At 39.3% G+C, this 22,863-nt stretch overlaps 1 protein-coding gene across 1 annotated transcript in view; it reads left to right on the top strand.

Moving 5' to 3' along the window:
- The window catches only part of TOP1 (DNA topoisomerase I), an 87,277-nt gene that overhangs the window by 29,571 nt on the left and 34,843 nt on the right, over positions 1-22,863 (top strand). Inside the window, exons 3-7 of the mRNA XM_036825308.1 lie at positions 1,209-1,311; positions 15,097-15,220; positions 16,390-16,445; positions 19,271-19,366; positions 20,371-20,446. Coding sequence (XP_036681203.1) covers positions 1,209-1,311; positions 15,097-15,220; positions 16,390-16,445; positions 19,271-19,366; positions 20,371-20,446 — 455 coding nt within the window. The remainder of the gene's footprint in view (positions 1-1,208; positions 1,312-15,096; positions 15,221-16,389; positions 16,446-19,270; positions 19,367-20,370; positions 20,447-22,863) is intronic.

The following is a 22,863-nucleotide window of genomic DNA, read 5'->3' as shown; positions in this document are numbered from 1 at the left end:
GCAGCAATGAAGACCCAACACAGCCAAAAATAAATAAATAAATTAATTAATTTTTTTTAAAAAAAGCGCCACAGTGAGATACCACTACATACCTGCTAGAATGGCTAAAATTAGAGACTGATAATACTAGGTATTGGTGAGAATTTGTAGCAGTTGGAACTCTAATCCGTTGTTGGTGGGAATGTGTAATGATACAATCACTTGGGAATACAGTTTGGCAGTTTCCTATCAGGTTAAACATACACTTACCATATGACCCTGTAACTTCACTATTAAGTATGTATCCAAGAGAAATGAAAACACATCTACACAAAGACTTGTGTATGAAAGTTCGTAACAGATTTATTCGTAAAAACCAATGCCTGAAAACAACTCAAATGTCCATCAACAGGTGAATGGATAAATAAATTGCAGTGTATCCACACAATGGGGTACCAGTCTAATAAAAATCTAACCAATTACTGATACATCCAGCAACATGGTTGAATGTCAAAAATATTTTGCTAAGCATAAGAAGTCAGACACAAAAGAGGAAATTCTGTAATTTCATTCATATGAAACTAGAAATGTAGACAAATCTAATCCATTGTGCTAGCAGATCAGTGGTTACTTCGGGCTGGTAATGGAAAATGGGGATTGACTGGGAATGGGCACAAGGGAGACTTCCGGGGATGATGGAATTGTTCTAAATTTTGATTGTGGTGGAGATTGTATCAGTGCATATGTATGCTAGACTTATCACACTGTATCTTTGAAATGTGTATATCTTACTGTATAGAAATTATACTTCATTAAAGTTGATTTAAAAACAGGTATCCCTTAAGGTTTGAATTTTCCAGAAGTTACATAGATAACCATCTGATCTTGAAAGTCAGTGTTCAAGATTTATCCCTTCGAATCATTTATGGCTTAGTCTTCATAGTACCAGATCTAGGAGAAGAATACCAAACTGTTGCTTCCTTTTACGGTAGAATTGGCTCCCCTCCTCTTCCTGCTTATTTGTAACACGTCTTGGTTTTAGAGGCAGGGTAATGGGATGCCTTGTCGGGGCTGCTTTGTGAAATCTTTCCCTCCAATGGAATGTGCTGTTATGGCTACCATGCCATTTAAATCCTGTCATTGTGCGTCTTGACCAAGCTTGTCAAGGTAGCTGGGCAGGAGATATAGCTCATGACTGCTCTTTACTGACTCATCTCTTATGGTTACAGATTCTCATAAACACAAAGATAAACATAAAGATCGAGAACACCGGCACAAAGAGCACAAGAAGGACAAGGAGAAGGACCGAGAAAAGTCCAAGCATAGCAACAGGTAAGGGTTGAACCAGCAAGTCCCTCATCATTCAGCAGTGGGTTGGCTATGGCTTGGCTCACCTGCAACAGGCCTTAACTTGAACCACAGGTAAATACCATGGATAGCAAAGTCAGCAGAGACTTTGATTCCAGAGTTGTTAAGAGGATGGTCTTGATAATTCAGGCCTTACTGGGGATGCCATTTTTCAGATCAGGATGTACAAAGCAACTATGGTGAATTGTTAACACATGATGGCATTTAATCAAGTGTCCAGAGAGCTTGCCTTGATAAAAGGTGACTGGATTGGAGACTTGATAGATATACATTTTTCTTCTTTCCATACTTTAAAGGGTATAAATTTAAAAATTCTTAACTTAGGCTTCCATGGTTTGTAAGCCCCTGAAATCATATACAAAAGGTTGGGTATATGAGATATTCCTGGAGAGAACATTCCTAGCTTTCGTCAGGTTACCAGAAGAGTTCAGCTCTCACGAAAGCCAGTAACCACCAATGTAAATGAAACTCAGTGGTGCTGCCCTCTGGGATCCAAAGGAATCAGAAAGATGTTTTCTTGTTCATTTTGCTTCCATTTTTCTGGTGTAGGAGACAAGTGGTTAGGCCCAGAGACTTAGGGTATCTTTGGATATAGGACCACTTATTGAAAATGAGGACTTAAACTTCCGTTTTGAGTTAAAGGCAGTTGTTGGTGAGAAAGCCATAGGGTATTCTCATAGTGGCCGAAGTTTTGTTAGAGCGAACATAAAGTTCAGTCATTTATTGGCACAAGTGCCTGTAGCCTAGAGTCTCTTAGAACTATTTCATTAGGTTGGCTTATTGTCTGTAGACAAGATGTTTTCAACATAAATAATAGTCAAAAGTTTCTTGTCCAATATATACAGAAATCTTCTACAAATAAAAATGAGGCAGATAATCCAACAGAAAAATTCATGAGAGGACTGAGTAAGCTCTTCACAAAAGAAGATACCCACATGGCCAATAAAAATACTAGAAGATGCTCAACATTATTCATCAGGGAAATGCAACCTCAATATAATATGCTACACATTGTAATAATGGCTAAATATTAAAATAACGCTAATACCAAGATCTTACAATGATGTGGATCAATCCCATTTCTGATGGGACTATAAATTGTTAAATCATTTTGGAAAACTACTTAGCAGTGTCTTCTAAAGTTAACATATGTATACCCTCTAACCTAAGAATTCCATTCCTGAATGTGTTCTCAACAGAAATGTGTGTATTTGTGCACCAAAGGGCATGTACGAAGCTCTACAGAGCTGCGTTGCTTTTAATAGCCCCAAAGTGAAAATCTCCTAAATGCTCATTAATAGTAAAATGGATAAAGTGTGGTATATTCACATCTTAGGATACTATATATAAATAAATATGAAATAACTGCTGTTAATAAGCGTAGGTGAATTCCACAAACCTATGTTGAGTGAAAGAAACCAGCCAAAAAATATATATTGTATGCTTCAATTTACTTGAAGTTCAGAAACAAAAAAATTAATCAAGACCTTTAGAATTCAGGGTCATGGTTATCTTTGGGAAGGAAGGAAGGGTAGCAATTGTAAAATGGTATGAGGGGAACTTCTGGTGGGGTATCAATGGTATTTTTCTTAACTTTGGTGGTAATCACATATTTATCGTTATTTTGTGGTAACTCTGAACTCTGCACATACGATCAGAATATAATTATGTGTATATGCTACTTTTATTTTTAAAAGTTATAAAAAAATAAGGCTTATCAAGAAAAAAGATAAAGTGAGAATTCTAAGTCTGTTCTTTTTATGAGTAATGAAAAATTTTTACGTATTTTAAATGAAAATTTTAAATTAGTAAGTCTTTATAAATCATTAAAATAACCAGATTAATTTCTCTAGTGAGGATATTTCTTCACAAAATCATCTATCACTCCTGTGGTCAGTCTTTTTTTTAATTTTTAAATTTTATTTTATTTTTTTTAACTTTTTGGCTGCGTTGGGTCTTCGTTGCTGCACGCAGGCTTTATCTAGTCACGGCGAGCAGGGGCTACTCTTCGTTGCGGTGTGTGGGCTTCTCATTGCGGTAGCTTCTCTTGTTTCAGAACATGGGCCCTTGGGCGCGTGGGCTTCAGTAGTTGTGACGCGTGGGCTCAGTAGTTGCGGCGCACGAGCTCTAGGGTGCATGGGCTTCAGTAGTTGGGGCACGTGGGCTCAGTAGTTGCGGCGCATGGGCTCTAGGGCACGCGAGCTTCAGTAGTTGTGACACGTGGGCTCAGTTGGCTCGCAGGCTCAGTAGTTGTGGCTCGCAGGCTCTAGAGCGCAGGCACCGTAGTTGTGGTGCATGGGCTTAGTTGCTCCACGGCATGTGGGATCTTCCTGGACCAAGGATCAAACCCATGTCCCCTGCATTGGCAGGTGGATCCTTAATCACTGTGCCACCAGGGAAGTCCACTCCTGTGGTCTTTCCCCACCACTCACTCATTTCTTACCACTTGATTATCTAGTTTCCATTTTCATTAGTCTACTGATTTTAATTTTAGTAGTTGAATCCAGTCTCAGTTCACATGCATCTTTTCTTCAGTTTGTAGGTGTCCAGCCTATATTAATATCTACCAAAGTAGATTTGAGAGCAAAGAATATTGCCAGTAATGAAAAAGTTCATTTCATAATGATAAAAAGGGACCAATTAATCAGGAGGAAATAGCAGTTGTAAATGTTTATACACTGATATCAGAGCCTCAAAATACATGAAGTAAAAACTGACAAAATTGCAAAGAGAAATAATTCATATTTATAGTTAGATTTTACTACCTCTTTCTCAATTGATAAGCAGAGAGAAAATCATTAAGGATATAGAAGACTTTGAACATCATCAACCAACCTGATTTAATTGACATTTATAGAATATTACGCTCAACAGTGAAATACAAATGGAACATTTGCCAAGATATACCATATTCTGGGCCCAGGCCTTCTCCTTGAAACCAGCTTCCCTTGGCTTTCCACTTTTCTGGCCACCTTTTTCATCTTCTCATTCCAGTTCACATAGTGATTCTGTAAGTCTTTGGCTCTCTTCCTCTGCCACCTCTCTTGCCATTTACCCTTCTCTCACGTTCCATTTCCAGTCTCCCTGAACTTCTTTTCAGTTCCCCAAACACAGCATGTCTTCTGAATACTCTAGGTTTTAAAATATGCTGTTACTGATTCTGGAATACTCTGTTGCCCTCTTAAGAACATTCTTTTAGTTGCAGCATAGAGTTTACTTCTTTCAGGTATCCTTTCTGCCCTCCACCCTCATATTAAAGTGCCATTTTTATGAGTTCTCTGGCACCTTGAATATATCCCTTTCATAGTAATTACCAGTTGTGTTGGTGTTGTAATTGTCTCTTTACTTTTCTGTGTGCCCTATTAGACTCTTGAGGTCCCTGCGAACAATGTTGGGGTCTGTTGTATTCATTTTACATCCTCAAGGCTTAGTATAGTACCTGGCAGATAGGTGGTACTTAGTAGTGTATGTTTATTGAATCAATGAGTGGTTGACCTACGGTTACACCAGTTACCATCTTCTCTCTCCTGTTCACATATTCTCAATTCTATAGGATGGTTCCCTTTGGCCATCCCACATTTCAAATACCTTTTTTTGTGTGTGTGTGGTGAAATATGCATAACATAAAGTTTGCCATTTTGAAGTGGCATTAAGTACATTCACCATATTGTACAACCATCCCCAGTATCCATCTTCAGAACTTTATCATCATCCCAAATAATCTCTGAACCTCTTAAATAATACCTCCTCATCCCCCCTTGCCCCCATCCATTAGCAACTTCTATTTTCTATCTGTGAATTTTTCCACTCTAGCTACCTCATGTAAGTGGAATCATAAAATATCTGTCATTTTTGTGTCTGGCTTATTTTCCTTAGCATAATGTTTTCAAGGTTCATCCATTTTGTCAAATATCAGAATTCCATTCCTTTTTATAGTTGACTAATATTTCGTTGTCTGTCTACCACATTTTAAAAAATTCATTCAAAAACAAAACAAAACAAAAAAACAAACAAAAAATATAAATAAAATAAAAAATTCATTCATCCGTTGATGGATACTTGGGGTTGTTTCTACCTGTTGGCTATTGTGAATAATGCTGCTAAGAACATGGGTGTACAAGTATCTGTTTGAGTCCCTGCTTTCAATTCTTTTGGGTGTATACTTAGGAGTAGAATTGCTGATCATGTCAAACAAGAATTATCTTGCTTGCCATCTTTATGATGTGAAGTGCCAAAAAATGTGAGATAGTCTTGACCATGAAGAACTTCATCATCTGAGGAAAATGCTTATAGATCAGATGAAGAAAAACTAATTTTCATGTTACCTGAAATCTGTCCAGAAAGACTTTAAAAAGATAGAAGTTATTATTTAAACCATAAGCTTTTTTTTTTTTAAGTTGAGAATTACGTTTTATTTGATGGACTTGCTAAGGACTTAAGCCTGGAAGACAGCCTCTCAGATGACTCTGAGGGACTGCCCTGAAGAGGTAAGGGAGGAGCCAGGATACATAGGAGTTTTTGCAAGAAACCAGGTAGTAGGAACATCAAAAGATTATTGTTAATTAAAGAAAAACAGGGACTTCCCTGGTGGTCCAGTGGTTAAGACTCCAGGCTTCCACTGCAGGGGGTGTGGGTTCGATCCGTGTAAACCATAAGCTTTTAAAAATGGATCTCTTACTCTCTGATACATCTTACTTCACCAACCATAATTTGCAATTGTGATGGGAGAAAAGATTAGGTAGAAGTGGCATAAAAGGCTTTGGGACATAAATTTGGCCCTCTCCTGTTTTACCAGAATCTCCTTTTTAAAAATAAAGGATGTAATTTTGGCATCATTTTTCTTGAAAAGTCCACAATGGTTTCTTGCCTGTATCTAGGAGAAGGCCTCTGGTCTGGTCTATCCACTTAGGTCTCATGAGATCTCGACCAGGTTATCTAACCTTCCTCAACTGAGCTTTTTCGTCTTCCTTAGTTTCCTCATATTAATACATGCTTCAGAAGGGACCCTGGGAGTCAGTAAGTATGAAAGCTCTTTAACTGTGATCTGCTCTACAGATGTGAAGAGATAATATTTTGTACATCTATTAAAAGCCTACTTTTCCAAGATTATAGCATAGGCAATCAGGAATTTTTTCTACGCAATTTTGTGCCTTTTAATATTTTCTTCATTTCTAATCAGAATACTTGAGAAAACAGTAGCCTATTTGCCAAAAGGCATTGGAAGAACCTGCTCTGAGTTTCTGTTTATATATGACTAAATCTAGCCCTGGATCTCTAATTCACATGTGAGTAAGTTTAAGACAGTTGAACCAGATGATGTGTTGTAAGCAGACTTTTAAATGCTTCCTGTTTTGACCTCTCCTGACACGCTACCTCTTTGCAGCAAAGCAGGTGTGTTGGTTATGGTCCAGTAAAATTCTGTACACTGTGTTCCTTTTTAAGTGACTTCTGACCTTAACGGTAGTTTTGGGTTTCTTCATTTTTCTTCTTAGCACATTAAGGAAACCTTGAGGATTGTTTAATCACCTCTGAAGCCCAGGATAATTAAGATGTAGCATGTTCTGTTCCAAAATGCTTCACTTTATTTTAACACTTTGCTCATCAACCCTGCCTAATTTTGTGGCTATCTATTATGAGGAAACAAGTTCTACAGTAATGTGTATCTATATTCCCTCCTTCTCTGCTAGATATTAGCATCAGTCATTTTTCGTTAGGCTACACTTAGGACCCAAATCCAGGAGGCCTCTTTGTCCTGCATAGTAATATGTACTGCATATTTGGAGTGTCAGAGGATGGGAAACAAGCCTTTCAGAGATAGAACGGGATTTAGACCTACCTCTTAGGAGATCCCATCTTATTCATATGCTTTCTCCTTTTATTATTCTAATTCAAGGTGCAAAATAGGGGAAGGGGTGTTAAAGATCATTCCACCTCATCTCTTTTTTGTGTGGACATGAGTCTGAGGTGACCTACCCAAAGTCACATGGCAGGGTGGTGGCAGAGTGAGGATGAGAGACCAGGGCTTCTGAGTCCTAGTATGATTTTTCTCCCACTACATTATTCCTTCCAGTAAAAAATAAAACAAAACAAAACAATCTCCCTCCCTAAGAGAGGTTAGTTGTGTTGCTAAACTATCTGTGTTTAAATACGAGCATCTCTTTCTCATATGCATATTGTAGGCAGCTTAGGTTTTAAAATGGCCATATCATTTCAGGCGCTGCCTCTTTCTTTGGGCCCCAAACCCCTAAAGTTTTTGGCATTAGAAGTATTAATCTCATTAAATTCTGACCCTGTGAAAACCCCATGTCTGACTCTTTGGCCTATAACATCACAGGAAGTTTCTACCAAAGTCAAATAAAAATAATTTCTTCTGTTATTTGTCTCTGATACTGCTTCTTTCCATTAGCGTTGATATTTAGCACTTGAGGTCCTTTAAAGCAATATATAAATCCTCTCTAAAGAAATAAAAGGAATACTCTTACTAGATGCTAAGGAATCACTGGGCTTGTAGGATCTCACCAGATACTTCTCTTGAAACGTTGCATTCTTAGCATAAGTTATCTTTAATACTAGACCTCTTATATATACAACATCATTAAAAGCAATTGGGGGGGGAGGCTTGAATTTAGAAAACAAAGGACTATCACATGTGAAATACAACATTTCTCCTGCTAGCTTTTGACTGTGTGCATCTCTTGTCATTTTTAAACCTGACGCTCAGGGTGGAGTGACAATTTTGTGGAAGGCCAGGGAAGATAGAAAGAACTACTGTGAAACAGTAAGGGAAGTGCTTTTCCAGCCACATTGGCAGTGCTAATTTATACAGTCAGTGTGAGAATAAGGTTGCTTTTGGTTTCTGCTTTCCCTTCAGTTCCAAATCCTACCTGAATTAGAGTTGAGAGAACATAGGCTCGTAGGGAAATGCACTGGAATTAAGCAACTGGTTCTCAGATTAGGGGCACTTTTTCTGAAAGTAATCACATTTAAAAGATGTGTTTACTGCTTTTTTTGTGAGCTGTTGCTGAAGCCCTCCATTTATCTACATGTCCCTGTATCAACCTGTCTGGGAGAAATGGACAGTTAACATAGGTAAATAGAGAAGATTGGGTAGTTTAGAAATGAGTCACCATTCACATGGGAGTCAATGTGATGTAGTGGAAAGCACACTAAAATAGAAGTGGAGAGGCTAGGTTCTATCATTTACTAGCTGTGTGTCCTTATCCAAGCCGCTTAACTTCTGGGTCTTTTCCCATTTTGGTTGAGTGTTGATAGCAATACTAGCCTGGTCGAGCTTTCAGGTGTGTTGGGGGAGAATTCAATGTAATTATGCAGATAAAAGCTCTTTGGAAACTGTAACATACTCAGTAATTGAGATTATTATGATTACCACAAAGCCTGGTAGAATATCATTCAGATAAATTGAAGCTGTTGATTTTGGTAGTTGAATCTAATTTAGTAGTTACTTATTGATAACATCTATTTTGGTGCCCTGGTTTTCAATGATATCTAGCCCTATTATAATGACCTACAGTCTTTTTTTTTTTTTTTTTAAGATTTCATGGTGGAAAGGTTATTTGAGCCAGCCATGGAAAGATGGTTAAGATCTTGACAAGGAAAGGTGATGGCTAGAAAGAGTGACATTCCAGACAGTGAGAAAAGCATAAACAAAATATGGAAGCATTGTAATGTACTTTGCTCTGGGTAGAATCCAGTTAGGTGGATGCCTGGGTTAACAGGATGGGTTAGAAAACGAGGGCTCCAAAAAGTTGCTTGAGGAAAAACTATTAAATGCTATTTCAAGAAGCTGGGACTTGATTCTAAAGGAGCAAGAAGCCTTTGAAAATAGTTGAGAAAGGGAAACATAGGACTTAGCCACAAGTGGCATGAGGGGGTCTAAGAAAAAGGATTCCTAGCTTGGATAACTGTGTGACTGTTTACCCTATTAGTAGAGATAAAGAACTTAGGGGAGGGATGGGAGTTCAGAATGTGTATCGGCTTTGGCATCTTTGGGCACATCCCTTTATCTGCTCTGGCCTGCAAACAAAGGATTAAATAATTTCTAAGATTCCACTCAACTCCCAAGTTTTAATAATTCTTGGGATTTCATTTAGTAACCTATAATGGTGGATGAGCATTGAGAAATCTTCATTTCTCAGAGCCTTTCAGAAACTAGCTGCTGCATTTTTTCAAGAGGCAACTTTTGAATTTACCTCCTAGAATGTTTAATTGAACAAACATTATTTAAGCTCTGATTGTCTGCTTTCCTTTGAAGGGTTTCCTCCTTTCACAGCTCGGAATCTTTCTAGGCTCTCCCATAGGAATCCCCTGTGACTCCATTGGCTGCAACCTGCAGGGGTCTGCTGCCTTGAGGAAGTGGGCAAGTTGCTGGAATGAGTTTGTTCTCTTAGCCATTAGTGGCTAGGTCCTATTCGCAGAAGGTAAAGAGGCTTCTTCTCCCCTTAGCAGTGTTTCGTTTTTGCTTTGTTTGGGGAGTAAGGCACCAGAGTGTTCAAATGCATGACTGCCTGAGTTTAAATCCTAGTTATTGTTCGTTAGATGTATTTCCTTGGGCAAGTTACTGAACCCTCCCATGTCTCAGTTTCCATATCTGTAAAATGAAAATACTTACCTCAGTTTTGTAATGGAGATTAAATTGCTTAGAAGAGTGCCTGGCACTTAGTACTGTTTAAATATCTGTTAAATATTTTTATTGCTGATAGAGGACAGACCATTGTTTTAGTTTTCTTTAACAAATTTAAATGGTTTCCCATAGCCAACATCCTAGCTTCCCAGAATATCAGACACAGGGTTTTTTCCTAAAGAGGCAGCAAATGCCTTCTTGCAGAAAGAAAATATTTTCACTCTTGGCTTCCTACTGCCATCCCCCTACTTCCACCCTGTCTCCCATTCTTCTTCCTAAGTGCCTTCCTAAGGTTAACCCTGGTCAACCCTCTCTTTTGTCTGCTCAGGTCCAACAAGAGTCTCACTCGAGAGGTGACTTTGAATCTTCCCATTTACTCTGTTTGGCATTGACTTTTGCTTGTCTAGGCTCTGATGTTAGGTAGATCTTTTCCCCAGACAGACATGAGCCCTGAGCCAAGGAGTCGGCTTCTGTGTATAGCCAGTAATTGGATGTTTTCTCTGTGAGTTCCTGATGATGAAATTCATATTTCATCCAAGAGTATGACCATTTCAGAGGTTCTAGGAATGCCAGCTACTGTCTGTATTTTGGCCTTCAGTGTACCCCAGACTAAACTCATTCTTAAAATGTATTTGTTCTTCAGATCTTTGGGTTTCCTTACTGTGGTCATTATCAAGCTTTTCTTCTAGTTTATTTTTCTTATTTAGCCCCACTGACATTTCTTCAATATTACAGTCACCTGTACTGTTGCCCCAAACTGACCAGTATTGTAGTCCTCAGTTATATTTAAAACCCATTTTGTGACTTTTACATATTGTGTCTATTGTGTATGGAAAAGTAGCAGGATCAGTATAAAGACATGGGTAATGGCTCTTTTTTTTCTTTTAAATAAATAAATTTATTTATTTATTTATTTTTGCCTGTGTTGGGTCTTTGTTGCTGTGCGTGGGCTTTCTTTAGTTGCGGTGAGCGGGGGCTACTCTTCATTGTGGTGCGTGGGCTTCTCACTGCGGTGGCTTCTCTTGTTGCGGAGCACGGGTTCTAGGCACGCAGGCTTCAGTAGTTGTGGCACATGGGCTCAGTAGTTGTGGCTTGCAGGCTCTAGAGCTCAGGCTCAGTAGTTGTGGCGCACAGGGTTAGTTGCTCTGCGGCATGTGGGATCTTCCCAGGCCAGGGCTCGAACCCGTGTCCCTTGCATTGGCAGGCAGATTCTTAACCACTGCGCCACCAGGGAAGCCCTGGGTAATGTCTCTTAAAACAGGTAGTCAACATATGAACTCCTCTTCTGCACTGGACAGAATTTCCATCATCTCACTATCATAAGTGGAAAGGTGCTGCCCTTTAAGCCAGTGTGAAAGTCAAGCCAGTTTTAAGTCTTTTGGAAAAAGAGGTACATGTTAGGAAATCCTGAATGGTGATGAGTCAGCCTAACTGATCCAGATTGGCTGCATTTTCTACCACTGGCCAAATTCTGCTTCTAACTTCCATGGCACAGCCTTAGACATGCTTCTGTATGATAGGACTTTGACCCCCAAGTGCGTCTGCTACTTAATTCAGGTAGATTCCTAGGAAAGACTACCACTGAGGCTCGCTCTTTGGCAGCACTTCTGTCGGTGTGGGGTTATGGATGAGGGGTAGGACTCCCGGTGCTCTGCTCTCTATTTCTGGAGGCAGGGACAGGAACAGCACCTGACACGTAGATATGATGTTAGCATTGTGTTCAAGAGACTTAATAGGGCTTCATAAACCCATATTTCTAATAGTCCCCAATGGAATGCATTGTACCACAAGATGTTCCTTAACCCTGAATCACCAGAACTCAGTCTAAAAATCCAAACTTGTTCTCTTATATCTAAACAGTTGGGAATAGAGGAGAGTGAGTTGCCTTTGGAAAGTCAAGTTGATAGTTTCATCTCATTTTGGTCTTTGTGATTAATTATGACCTACAAAGGGGTTACTACTCTAGCAGGAACTTTGAATTTCCTGAATAGATTTCCCTCTGGTTAGCAGGCAGAGGAAGTACTGACTTTTTTCACTTTCCTGGGGTGGCCTGGGTACTATCTCATTGTCATGTCATTTGTTGTCTTCTTTTCCCTGATCTCTGTTTGGTGTGGTAATGAATAGCAAAGCAGAAAACTGGAGGCCTATGTGTATACTTATGGTGCCCATGCTGTGATTGCCAGAAGGCCAGAGAGCCAGTTTTCTAGTGAAACAGACTAATGTTCTAAGAATTGCTTTCATTGAGAAAGAGAACAAGGGGGGTGGGGGGTGGGGAGGCGTGGAGGTGGAGCATAAAGGAATAAGGAATATAGAGCATTCCTAAACTTAGATTCTTAAGTCAGCCATTTAGAGTTTCATGGGAAGACAAAATGAGAAGTAGCTGTCCCAAGGGTTTTATCATTTCAGATATCCTAGATCTCTATTCTAGAAAGTTTCCACTGATGGTAGAATAAAGTTTTGATCTTATGCATCAAATCTCAGACTGGACATGCATTTGTCTCTAACAACACCAGGCTACCCTTATGTGGTATGTATCAACTTCATGGAATTGTAATGATTGATTTAGTGGAAAGTGCTCTGAACTTGGAGATGGAAATACTCAGTTTAAATCCCAACTGCCCTTCTTTCTAACATTGTAACTTTGAATAAGACTTTGAACCACTGGCTCCTCTGTTTCTAAATCAGCTTAAGGGGATAATAAAGCCTACTTCACACAGGTGTTGTGAGGACTGAATGAAATAATGTATGTGAAAGCACTGAGCAGCACAATGCTTGCTTAGATTTTTCTTTTTTCTTAGTCTAGGGAGGGATGTATATCCACCCATTAATATTATGGATGTAATTGTTCCACATTTTTTGCTTTTAGGCAGAAACTTCTGTAGATGACCATTAATTCCTCTTACAGTTAATGTTCAAAACAAACCAAAAACTGAAACTTCAGTGCTTGTATATAGAATAGTAAGCTCAGACATTTTGCTGGTAGTATCAAAACCATGGGCCTGTGATTTCATATATGTAAACTAAAGAATCGCAATCTTGGCAACTTTGTTTTTTCACCATTCTAAAGCTGGAAGAATTAATGAGAACTGGAAGTAAGAGTGTTATTGTAATCGGGAGCCATTTTGTACAAAATAAAGGATAAATTTGTTTATAAAACATTGCGTTTTGGTAAAAACAGATTATGAGAGAGAGCAAATTGAGTAGAGAGTGACATCATAGTAATGCTGAGAATAAAAAGCATGGTGGGAAAAATCGATCATCATGTGCTTCCAAGCATACTAGAGTTAAAAAGAAAGTGTGCTTATATAGGAATTTGTTATTTTTCTGTGTGTGGCACATCTAAATAACAACGTAATGAGACCAACATAGAGGGAGGAGTATATCAACCAAGGAGAGTGGACATTGCTTTATTTCCCATCTGTGGTAGTTCTGGGTCTTCCCTAAATCTGTAGTCCTGTTTATACTAGTGCCCCTGCCCTCCTGGCTGGATTTCATAGAGTTTCTGCTGATTTATTATCCAAACTCCTATCTTTAGTTGGGGCTTCTTTTGTGCCCAGAGATATGAGTGATAGCGATGCTCTCCTGATCCACATTCCGGGGCTCTCACCTAACTGGTCGCCATCATTTGTTTCTCCCTTTTTGGCCTTTGATGTAGCTGAGTATGCTAGCCAAATCTCTTTAGAACAAACTTTGTGGGATGGTTGTAACCTAATGAGCTCATTGCTGGTAAAATCTGTTTTTTTTCTTCTGGGCTGAAGGTGGTAAATGTGACAGATAGGAAATACAGCCTATGGTGGGAAAGGCAAGAGCCGATGCTGCCTATAGGTTTGACTGTCCCTGTCATCTGGGGTTGCTGTCAGCTGTCCTGTGTCTGGGGTGACCCCCAACTCATAGCACTTGAATTCATGCTCTCTTTTGTTAATTTGTGGAATATATTGGCTGCTGAGGTGAGCAAGGTTCCTAAACCTCCTACCCAGTGTACTGAAGAAAATAGTCATCCAGTGTTCACCTTAAAATACAGCTTGTGATTTTTGCTCTTTAGTCTTTGTCTACATGCATATTTTTATATAACTGCAGTCATTTTATATATTCCTTTTTTCCATTTGTGTCGTAAACATTTTCCATGTATATTTGTAGGACTCACAAATTATAGCATAACAGCTACATAATGATAATGATAACTGTGATGTATAGCTTTGATATATCACAGTTTCCCCCTCTTGTTATTTACCAAGGCTGTATCTGGTTTCTTGGTGCTTTTTTGTTTGTTTATTTGTTCTTGTTTGTTTTTTGTCATGGGAGGCATCAAAATGAACATCTCTCTGTAGTGTTTTACCCAGAGAGAAATCTCCAGGAGCGAGACCCAGGATATGAACACTTTAATGGCTCTTGTTTTGTAATGTCATATTTTGTTTTCCAGAGAAGCGGCACCTTTTTACAGTGCTACCAGTGTGCCCACAAACCCCTTTAAAAGCAAGGCTTTAAATGTTTAGCACAGGAAATGCCCTTGCTTTTAGATGGATCTTTTCTTATTCTGAGGAAAGAACCAAGCAGGATTTATAAGCCCTAGCTAGAAAAGCTAGAAGTGACTAGCTTTTCCTAAGCTGGCAGGAAACATTGACTGTGTTGGGCTGCTGACTGCACAAAGCCCTGGCGTGGCTACATTTGTCATACGTCTCGCTTCTGGCACTGAGCCACCAAATGATTTTTGGTGAACTGTTTTTACCTCCTCACATCAGATGTGAGAGCTCAAGTTGGAGCTTTCGTTATAGTTTTCTGCTGGTAGAATGTTGTAGAAATACAGTGGGTTTGCTGTATAGTCTTAGTAACTTAAAAAAATGTCCTGGTATGTTTAGAATGACTATGTTTTTTCTATTTGATTCCTTTGCTCCTTCGAAAAAATTAAAACATTAAGCAAGATAAAGAACGTCTGATGTAGCCAAGAGCCTCTACTTGAACCTTCTGTCAGGACTATTTATTTAAAGCATTGTTAAGTTTCCATGGTTCATGTTATCTCAGGGTATCTTGTGAGTTAATCTTGTGATATGAACCCTGTGGTCCCTACTCTGTTTGCCCCTTCTCTGCTAACTGTGTCTTATTTTTCACAGTGAACATAAAGATTCTGAAAAGAAACACAAAGAGAAGGAGAAAACCAAACACAAAGATGGAAGTTCAGAGAAGCATAAAGACAAACACAAAGACAGAGACAAGGAAAAACGAAAGGAGGAAAAGGTACAGAACTTTCCAGTGGGGAATGAAGAGGTGTGGGATGTACTTTTCATTTTGTTTACCTTGTAAAAGCAGGTATTGAAAGTACCTTCATTGACTAGTAAGATTCCCTGGGCTTTGAGTGAAAAAGGTCTGTGTCAGGAGACGTCAGAGCCAACCAGAGTCTTAAACTATGAAAACCAAAGCCCTTTACCACTGTATTTCATGCACCAAACCTATCCATATCATTACCTTACTTTATATGGCAAATGGATAAATTGAGGGATGTAGGGTTTCTGGGAAAGTCAGTTTTCTTTCATGGGGAAAGTTAATTCTGCTAGCCAAATCTCTGTAGAACAAACTTTGTGGGATGCTTGTAACCTAATGAGCTCATTGCTGGTAAAATCTGTTTTTTTTCCCCCTGGGCTGAAGAAGGTGGTACATGTGACATGCACATCTGGCTGTGAATAAGTAGTAGTACTGTGCATAGACTTTTTTAAAAAAGTTTTTATATTAGTTTCTAAAAAGGTAATGCTGGATGGACTTGCTAAATTCAGACAATATGAAATAGGGAATAATAGTGAGAAATACGTCTCCCTTTTACCCTCAAATCACTGTCGTCTATCTTTCCCTTTCTGGAGACAGCCACTGTACTATTTTTTGTATTCTTCCATTGGTACCCTCTGTGTGTGTGTGTGTGTGTGTGTGTATGTGTGTATGTATATGTATTCCTCTGTGTGTATGTGTGAAGATTTTTGTAATGTCTGGAAAGTTGAAGGAGGGCAAACGTAAATATACTTTGCGTAAATCAGAGAAGATAGGAAATAAAGTACTCCTTTTTGTTTTGTTTTGGTGTTTTATTTCCTGTCTGCACTGCCAAGGGCAAATCCTTGAGAGGTGGAGTATATTTATTGAGGGAGAGGGACCTACCATCATTTAAAGGTAAAAAGCCACCATTTTGAAGGGAAACGTTTCTCAGTAAATTGGACAGTTCATCTGAAGAATTGTAAAAAAGGAGTCTTAGAAGAGCGTCAAGACCTTTGGTCCACCTGTTTAGTTTTGCTAACAAGAAGAGTCAGTCTGGGATCAAGATGCCCCAAGAGTGGAGGCCAGATCATCTCAAGTAAGGTAGAGGCTTCTTCAAGTTTAGTCCTTTTAAGGTACTAATCAGTTACTGTTGTTTTACCTTTCAGATTAGAGCCTCTGGGGATGCAAAAATAAAAAAGGAGAAGGAAAATGGCTTTTCTAGGTAAGATTCCTCTGCTGACTTGGCTTCTCTTTCTCTGTGTGCATCCAGTAGGCCAGCTGCCCACGTTACAGTGGTGTCTGATCTTACCTAAAATGCACTGACTGGCCATCTCCAGGTTTTCGAGGAAGTTGGCAGTGAAAGGACTTGGTCTAAGCCAATGTGAGCATTTCTAGAGTGCCATTTAGTGAGACTGACCAGCACATTTTCTAGAAGGCTGTTATGAGTGGAGAAGGTTGACAGAAAGAAGCTTTTTTAAATTGAGATATAATTTAACATTCCATAAAATACACCCTTTTAAAGTGTACAGTTTATTGGTTTTTAGTATTTCACAAGGTTATATAACCTCCCCATTATCCCTATCTAATTTCAAAACATTTTCATCACCCCCAAAAGAAACTCTATACTTAGTAGTAATTTTGGAGTTTCCTGAAAAACCCCTACTCTGAACCCCTACTCTGAATTGCCCCTTTTCTGAGGCTCATATATAGAAACTAACTTGATCTGCATTTTAGGGACCGGTGTAGATTTGAGTAGAAATATTTTATCTCTTTTCCAGAAGGAAAGGAAAATACGCACAATCTAGAGGTCACTTTTCCTTTACTTTTTGGGGCCATTTTGATTCTGTTTTCCTCATCAGCCTCAACTCCCTAAAATAAGCCCGAATGTCTCCTCTGGTTTCAAAAAAACCAGAACTTACATGATCATATATTCTCACCTGCTCCACTGAATGGCAGGATGGATTTACGAGGAGTTGTGGGGAGTATTTGCATTACTGTCCAGGGCAAAGTGTTTTGACAGTTTTGCTTCCTTGAAACTTTGAACTTTCAGTTTCGTTTGAGAACATTTTTGAGAATTGTGCCATTTACTCTGGGTCCCTTAGACCAGGGAGAAGCAAGTGCCCTCTTCAGGCATGTTCTGTAACTGTTCTAGGAATGCAGAATAGTAAAATTCAAGAAGCATTAGAGCTGTAAGCTGGGCATTCTGATTTCTTAGATAACAGTGACTGAACACAGGGCAACTATTTCCTGCCAGGAGACTGCCTTGAACTTTTATGAAACTAAGATATGATTAGACTCTCTGGACTTGGTGTGGAGTCCTGGGTTCAGTTTCAGACTTTCTGGGCTAGACGGTCAGAAGCATACCCTTCGAGGCAGTGGTCTCTGTGTTCACTTTGCTGGACTGCTCTCTAGCTTGCATCTGTATCGTGGTAGAGAATCCACATGCTTCACTGGATGGAACAGTTTTCTGGTAATTGTTTTAAAAATTCTTTCTTCAGGCCTAGTAACCATTCCCAAGTGTTTTTAACTTCACTCATGACAGTACTAGGATCTAGCATTTACTTAACTAGTTGGGTAAATGGCAGCATTTCTTTCTTTCTGGTGCAAAGCTTTTGGAGATTTTGGACACTTGGGGCTGTGTCAGTGGTTTCCGTCGTGGGGAGAAACAGCTATAGAGGTCAGCATTTGGGGAGTGTGCATAAATAAGGAAAGAAAGCTAATCTGTTTAAACATTCATATTCATTTGCAAGCAAGGGGATCCAGTATGCTTGGGGTGGGGGTGGGGGTGGGGGGACAGCATTGAAACCCTGTGAATATCCTTTCTTTGGCAGCTAAATCTGGATGCTTTTCCCTTGGCCCCCCTAGAGATGAGTGGCTTTGTGTCTGGAGGCCATTCCCTGTGCCGAGTTAGTTAGCTTTGTAGATGCTTCTGGCTGTGAGCAGTGCAGTTCCGACAAGATGTGCCAGGCCAGGGAACATCCCAGGCTGTGGTGATTGCTGGTCCCATTGGTTGTTTTTTTTTTTAATGTATTTATTTATTTATTCATTCATTCATTCACTCACTCATTTATTTATTTATGGTTGTGTTGGGTCTTCGTTGCTGCACGCGGGCTTTCTCTAGTTGCAGTGAGCGGGGGCTACTCTTCATTGCGGTGCGCGGGCTTCTCATTGCGGTGGCTTCTCTTGTTGCAGAGCACGGGCTCTAGGTGCGCGGGCTTCAGTAGTTGTGGCACGTGGGCTCAGTAGTTGTGGCTCGTGGGCTCTAGAGCACAGGCTCAGTAGTTGTGACACACAGGCTTAGTTGCTCCGCAGCATGTGGGATCTTCCCAGACCAGGGCTCAAACCTGTGTCCCATGCATATATGGCAGGCGGATTCTTAACCACTGCGCCACGAAGGGAAGTCCGGTCCCATTGGTTTTTTAACTTGTTCCTTCCTCTTTTTGGTTCAGGATAGTCATCTAACAGAATCATCTTTTTATATTCAGAAGGCAGAATCTTAAGAAAAATAGGACAAGGTACTCTTCTGTGTATAAAGTAAGTAAACCAAAGGAGGAAGTTGAACAGTGAATAGATTTGGCTTAGAATGACTTCAGTTTGTTTTGGGCCTCAAGTTTGTGGAATACATTTTTATTCCTTTTTTTGTGAAAGCTGTATTTTAGCTTTTGGAGCACTAGAATAATCAATTCACATTGCTTGAGGGATCAGATACACAGACCCCTCAAATAAAGAGAGGAAACAACTTAGGTTTGTTCCTGTTGTGGTGTGGGTTCCGTTGGCGTAGACAGCTAAGATGTAGTGGAAAGAATCCTGATAATAAGGAGTCCGGATCCCGAACCTTGATATCGCCTCTTCATCTGTAATTGAGATCAATACTGTCTACCTCACAGGGCTGTAGTGAGAATTAAGTGAGAAAAAGTGCTCATGGAAAACCTTTTAATATGTACACATGTATGTTATCCTTCCACTAGCTACTTCCCCCTACTTTGCATTACTTGATATAATGTAGATGTTCCACCACTCATTAACTAGCAATTTTTTTCTCTTTAGTCCACCATTGATTAAAGATGAACCTGAAGATGATGGCTATTTTGCTCCTCCTAGAGAGGATATAAAGCCCTTAAAGAGACCTCGAGATGAGGATGAGTGAGTATTTCTTATTACTTTAATTTTTTTAAACAAAAAGGAGTCGTTCAGACAATAATACACAGAACAACTGCATTAGTTGACTTTTACTCATTAGGAATTTGTGATTAATAGACTGGGTGACTGATTTCTCTTTGAATTATGAGAAATAGGGTTTCCTTAATAAATAAGTAGTGTGCCTGAGGCTTAAATGGAGAATATATATTTACACTTTTCTTATGTTTTTTCTTATTAAAAAGGTAATGCATATTTACTGTTGGAATTTCAAATAATCCAGAATTCACAAAGAATATTTAAATTATTTAAGTTACTTTAAGTTTATCATCACCTACCACAGATAAGTTTTCATTGCTGAAGCAGTTTTTCCTAGGATCTGTGCCTGTTAGTACCTTCTGAGTGAAGTTTCCATGTATAGAAGTAATAAAATTGCTCTTACTTAAAACAGTTATTTGAGACTTACATGTTCCTCTTTCTCAGGTTCAGTCACTGAGGTTAAATCCTGTTCATTATTTTCAGTCTTGCAGAGTTTATTATGTTTTGGGAATCTACAAAGGATTTATGGTAGAAGATGGATGGAAAGGGAGGAGGGAAATACTTAATGAGCTCATTTGTATATATTCAGAATTCATAGAGAATTTCTTTCCTCCCCTTTCTTTTCCAGTTATTACTTTGTGGTAGCCATTGTTGCCCTGTGTGTGTGCTTCCCAGATTTCTACCTTCTAGTGTTGTCTATTTTTGTATGGATCCCTCTACTCCACTGCCCTTCCAGGCCCGCGTCTAGTATAAAGTTGTTTTGTTCTATATAGGACTATAACTGTTGGTCCTTGGTCTGGCCTTCTTTACTTTCTCCATTCCTGTTCTTGACTGTAGAATGCCCAGCCAAGAGTAATAGCAGCCACGCCTGCCTTGGAGGCCGCCAAGAAGAGTTTGGAGGTCCTAATCCTATTGGTGAGAACTACTGAGTCACAATTGTGTTAACTGCGTATTCATGTTCCCCTTTCTAGTGCTGATTATAAACCTAAGAAAATTAAAACAGAAGATACCAAGAAAGAGAAGAAACGAAAACTAGAGGAAGAAGAGGTTAGTAAAGAGACTTAGGCCCTTTGGGGCTTGAGTTTGGAATAGGGAGTTTTCCGTAAAATAACTTCTGAAGGCCAAATGGGTTTTAGGAATTTATTGCTCTCTTGTAGAGGAAACACTGGGAAAAACTCTTAAGTGTGTTACAGTGGCTGCGGCACTGTTAGTTTTAAGATCTCAGCCTTCCTGGGTGTCTACCCATAGCTATGCTGCCAACTGACATGTTCTTGGAGAAGCTGTGCTGTCTTCATACATACCGGGGAAGTATTAGCAAGAAATCATTTTGGCTTACAACCCAGAAGGGCTTTCCCTAGGAATGTTTTTTAGTGCTTTCTCATATCTAACAAAGCTTGCTCGTCACTCATTTTGGGTAACTCTCCCTATTTAAAGTCCTTTAAATGGGTGTCCCTTGGATACAGGATTAAATCCAAGCTCTTTACAACTTCTCCCGATCTGGCCCCTGCATCTTGTGCCTCTTCTCTAATTTACCTTGTTCCAGCCTCACAGACCTCCTTTGTTTCTTTCCACACCAGATTCTTTTGTGCTTCAGGGCTTATGTAACACATGCTGTTCCCTCTGTCTGGAACACATATACTCTTCCTCTTTTCTTTCTTCTCCTAGCTTATAACCTTCCTTAAAATCTCAGTTTCAATTCAGTTACTTTTCTAAGGGTTCTATTTGATGCTTGTGGTAGATTTAACATATACTAATATGGTTCCTTCTTTTAACACTGTCTATTTCTTGGACTAGAAACTGTGGGCGAGTAATTCAAGAAAAAGATGTCAGAAATTCACAGGGGTCTTAATCTTGCACTCTCCTAAGAGAAGAAGGGGTTGAGTAAGTTATTAGCTTTGCTGCATTTGAGTTTAGCCATTGTCTTGGACAAAATGGATTCACAAGTATAAAGTCGATAGCTTGAAGTATCGTCAGTAAAGATAGTGATAGTAAGGGGCAGTGAGTCTTAAAAGTGTGATCTATCATAGTAGTAATAATATTAATAATTCAAATTAAATGTACTAGATGCTTACAGTGTGCCAGGCACTATTCTTCACGCTTTATAGGTATCATTTCATTTAATCCTTACAACAGTCCTTAGAGATAAATATTGCTACTATTATCTCCATTTTACACATGCAGAAACTGAGGTACGGAGAGGTTAAATCATTTGCCTGAGGCCACACAGATACCAAGTGGTAAAGCCGGGATTTGATCCCATGTGGTTTGATTCCAGAGCCAGCACACTAGCTGCCATGTTATCCTGCTTCCTGTGGGACTTTGCTGATCCTCCAAATCCACAAGAAGGCAGAAGGAGTGTCTTTAATGAAATCATATTAAGAATATGAATGAGTAGGTGAGCCGTAGAGAGATGATCAGGGCCTGCATTTAGGGAATTGTAGCTTTTCTGACAACTAGCCTGTTCTTGGCAGAAGCTCAAGTGTATAAGAGCCAACTCAAGGAATTGAGAGTGAAATGTTGAGTAGTGAGTATGATAGTCACTCCACTTTCATGTAGATTACCAGTACAGAGCAGTCAATAAAGAAATGTAAAACTTTAGCTCTCCATGCGTTCTGTATTGCCTTTATACTTATGTTGCATTTATGTAAAATAATACCTTTCTCTGGGTTTCACAGAGGTTAGTAATAACTGTTAAAACCATTTGGGAGAAAGAATGGTTGACTTCATTTATTTAATTGTCTTAGCAACCCTCTCCCTACAGGGGAGGGAATAAAAAGCAGGCTGAAAGACTAAATTAATACCCAGTCTTATTGTGGTAGGGACCCCAGATGGCAAGATCAGTCATTAAACCTCACTTGCTGGCTATGGTGTTTTTCATTTCTGGGAATTGTTCTGAAGTCTCCTAGTGACTGATAATCCCATTTTGAGGCTTGAAAACATACGATGTAGCCAATAGTTAGTTTCCTGATGAAACCATCTGCATGCCTGTTCAGAAGCTGTTCAGAGAATGTCTTAACTGAAAAACATTTCCTTTTCCTGTGGTGTGTTTCAGCCTAAACAGTAAACATTATCTGAATTAATGCAATTCTCTAGTATTTTCTCTTCCCAGACATACTTACACGTTTATATTCTCCATTCCTATTTTAAACTATGTGTAGTAATGTAGTCTTTCCCCTTTGTACACTGGAGGCCATTTGCTTTCTCTGAGGTTATCTGATTACCATCCTATCATGTGTAGTCCTAGAATGTTTATATATTCCAGCCATTCCCATGAGTCACATTCTACTATTTTTCTGGTAAACTTGGGCTCTCATCATAGTCAATAGCAGCTTTTTGACATTGAGCAAGTGACAAAACCTGTTTCAGAGTTTCCTTGACTATAACTGGAAGAGGTCAAACCAAACTATAAAGTTCTTTCAAGTTCTGCCATTCTGTAACTGATTTTTTAAGATGACTCAAAACCA

Source organism: Balaenoptera musculus, chromosome 15 (assembly GCF_009873245.2).
Source record: "Balaenoptera musculus isolate JJ_BM4_2016_0621 chromosome 15, mBalMus1.pri.v3, whole genome shotgun sequence".
Classification (NCBI taxonomy): domain Eukaryota; kingdom Metazoa; phylum Chordata; class Mammalia; order Artiodactyla; family Balaenopteridae; genus Balaenoptera; species Balaenoptera musculus.
This window is presented reverse-complemented; position numbering and strand designations above follow the sequence as displayed.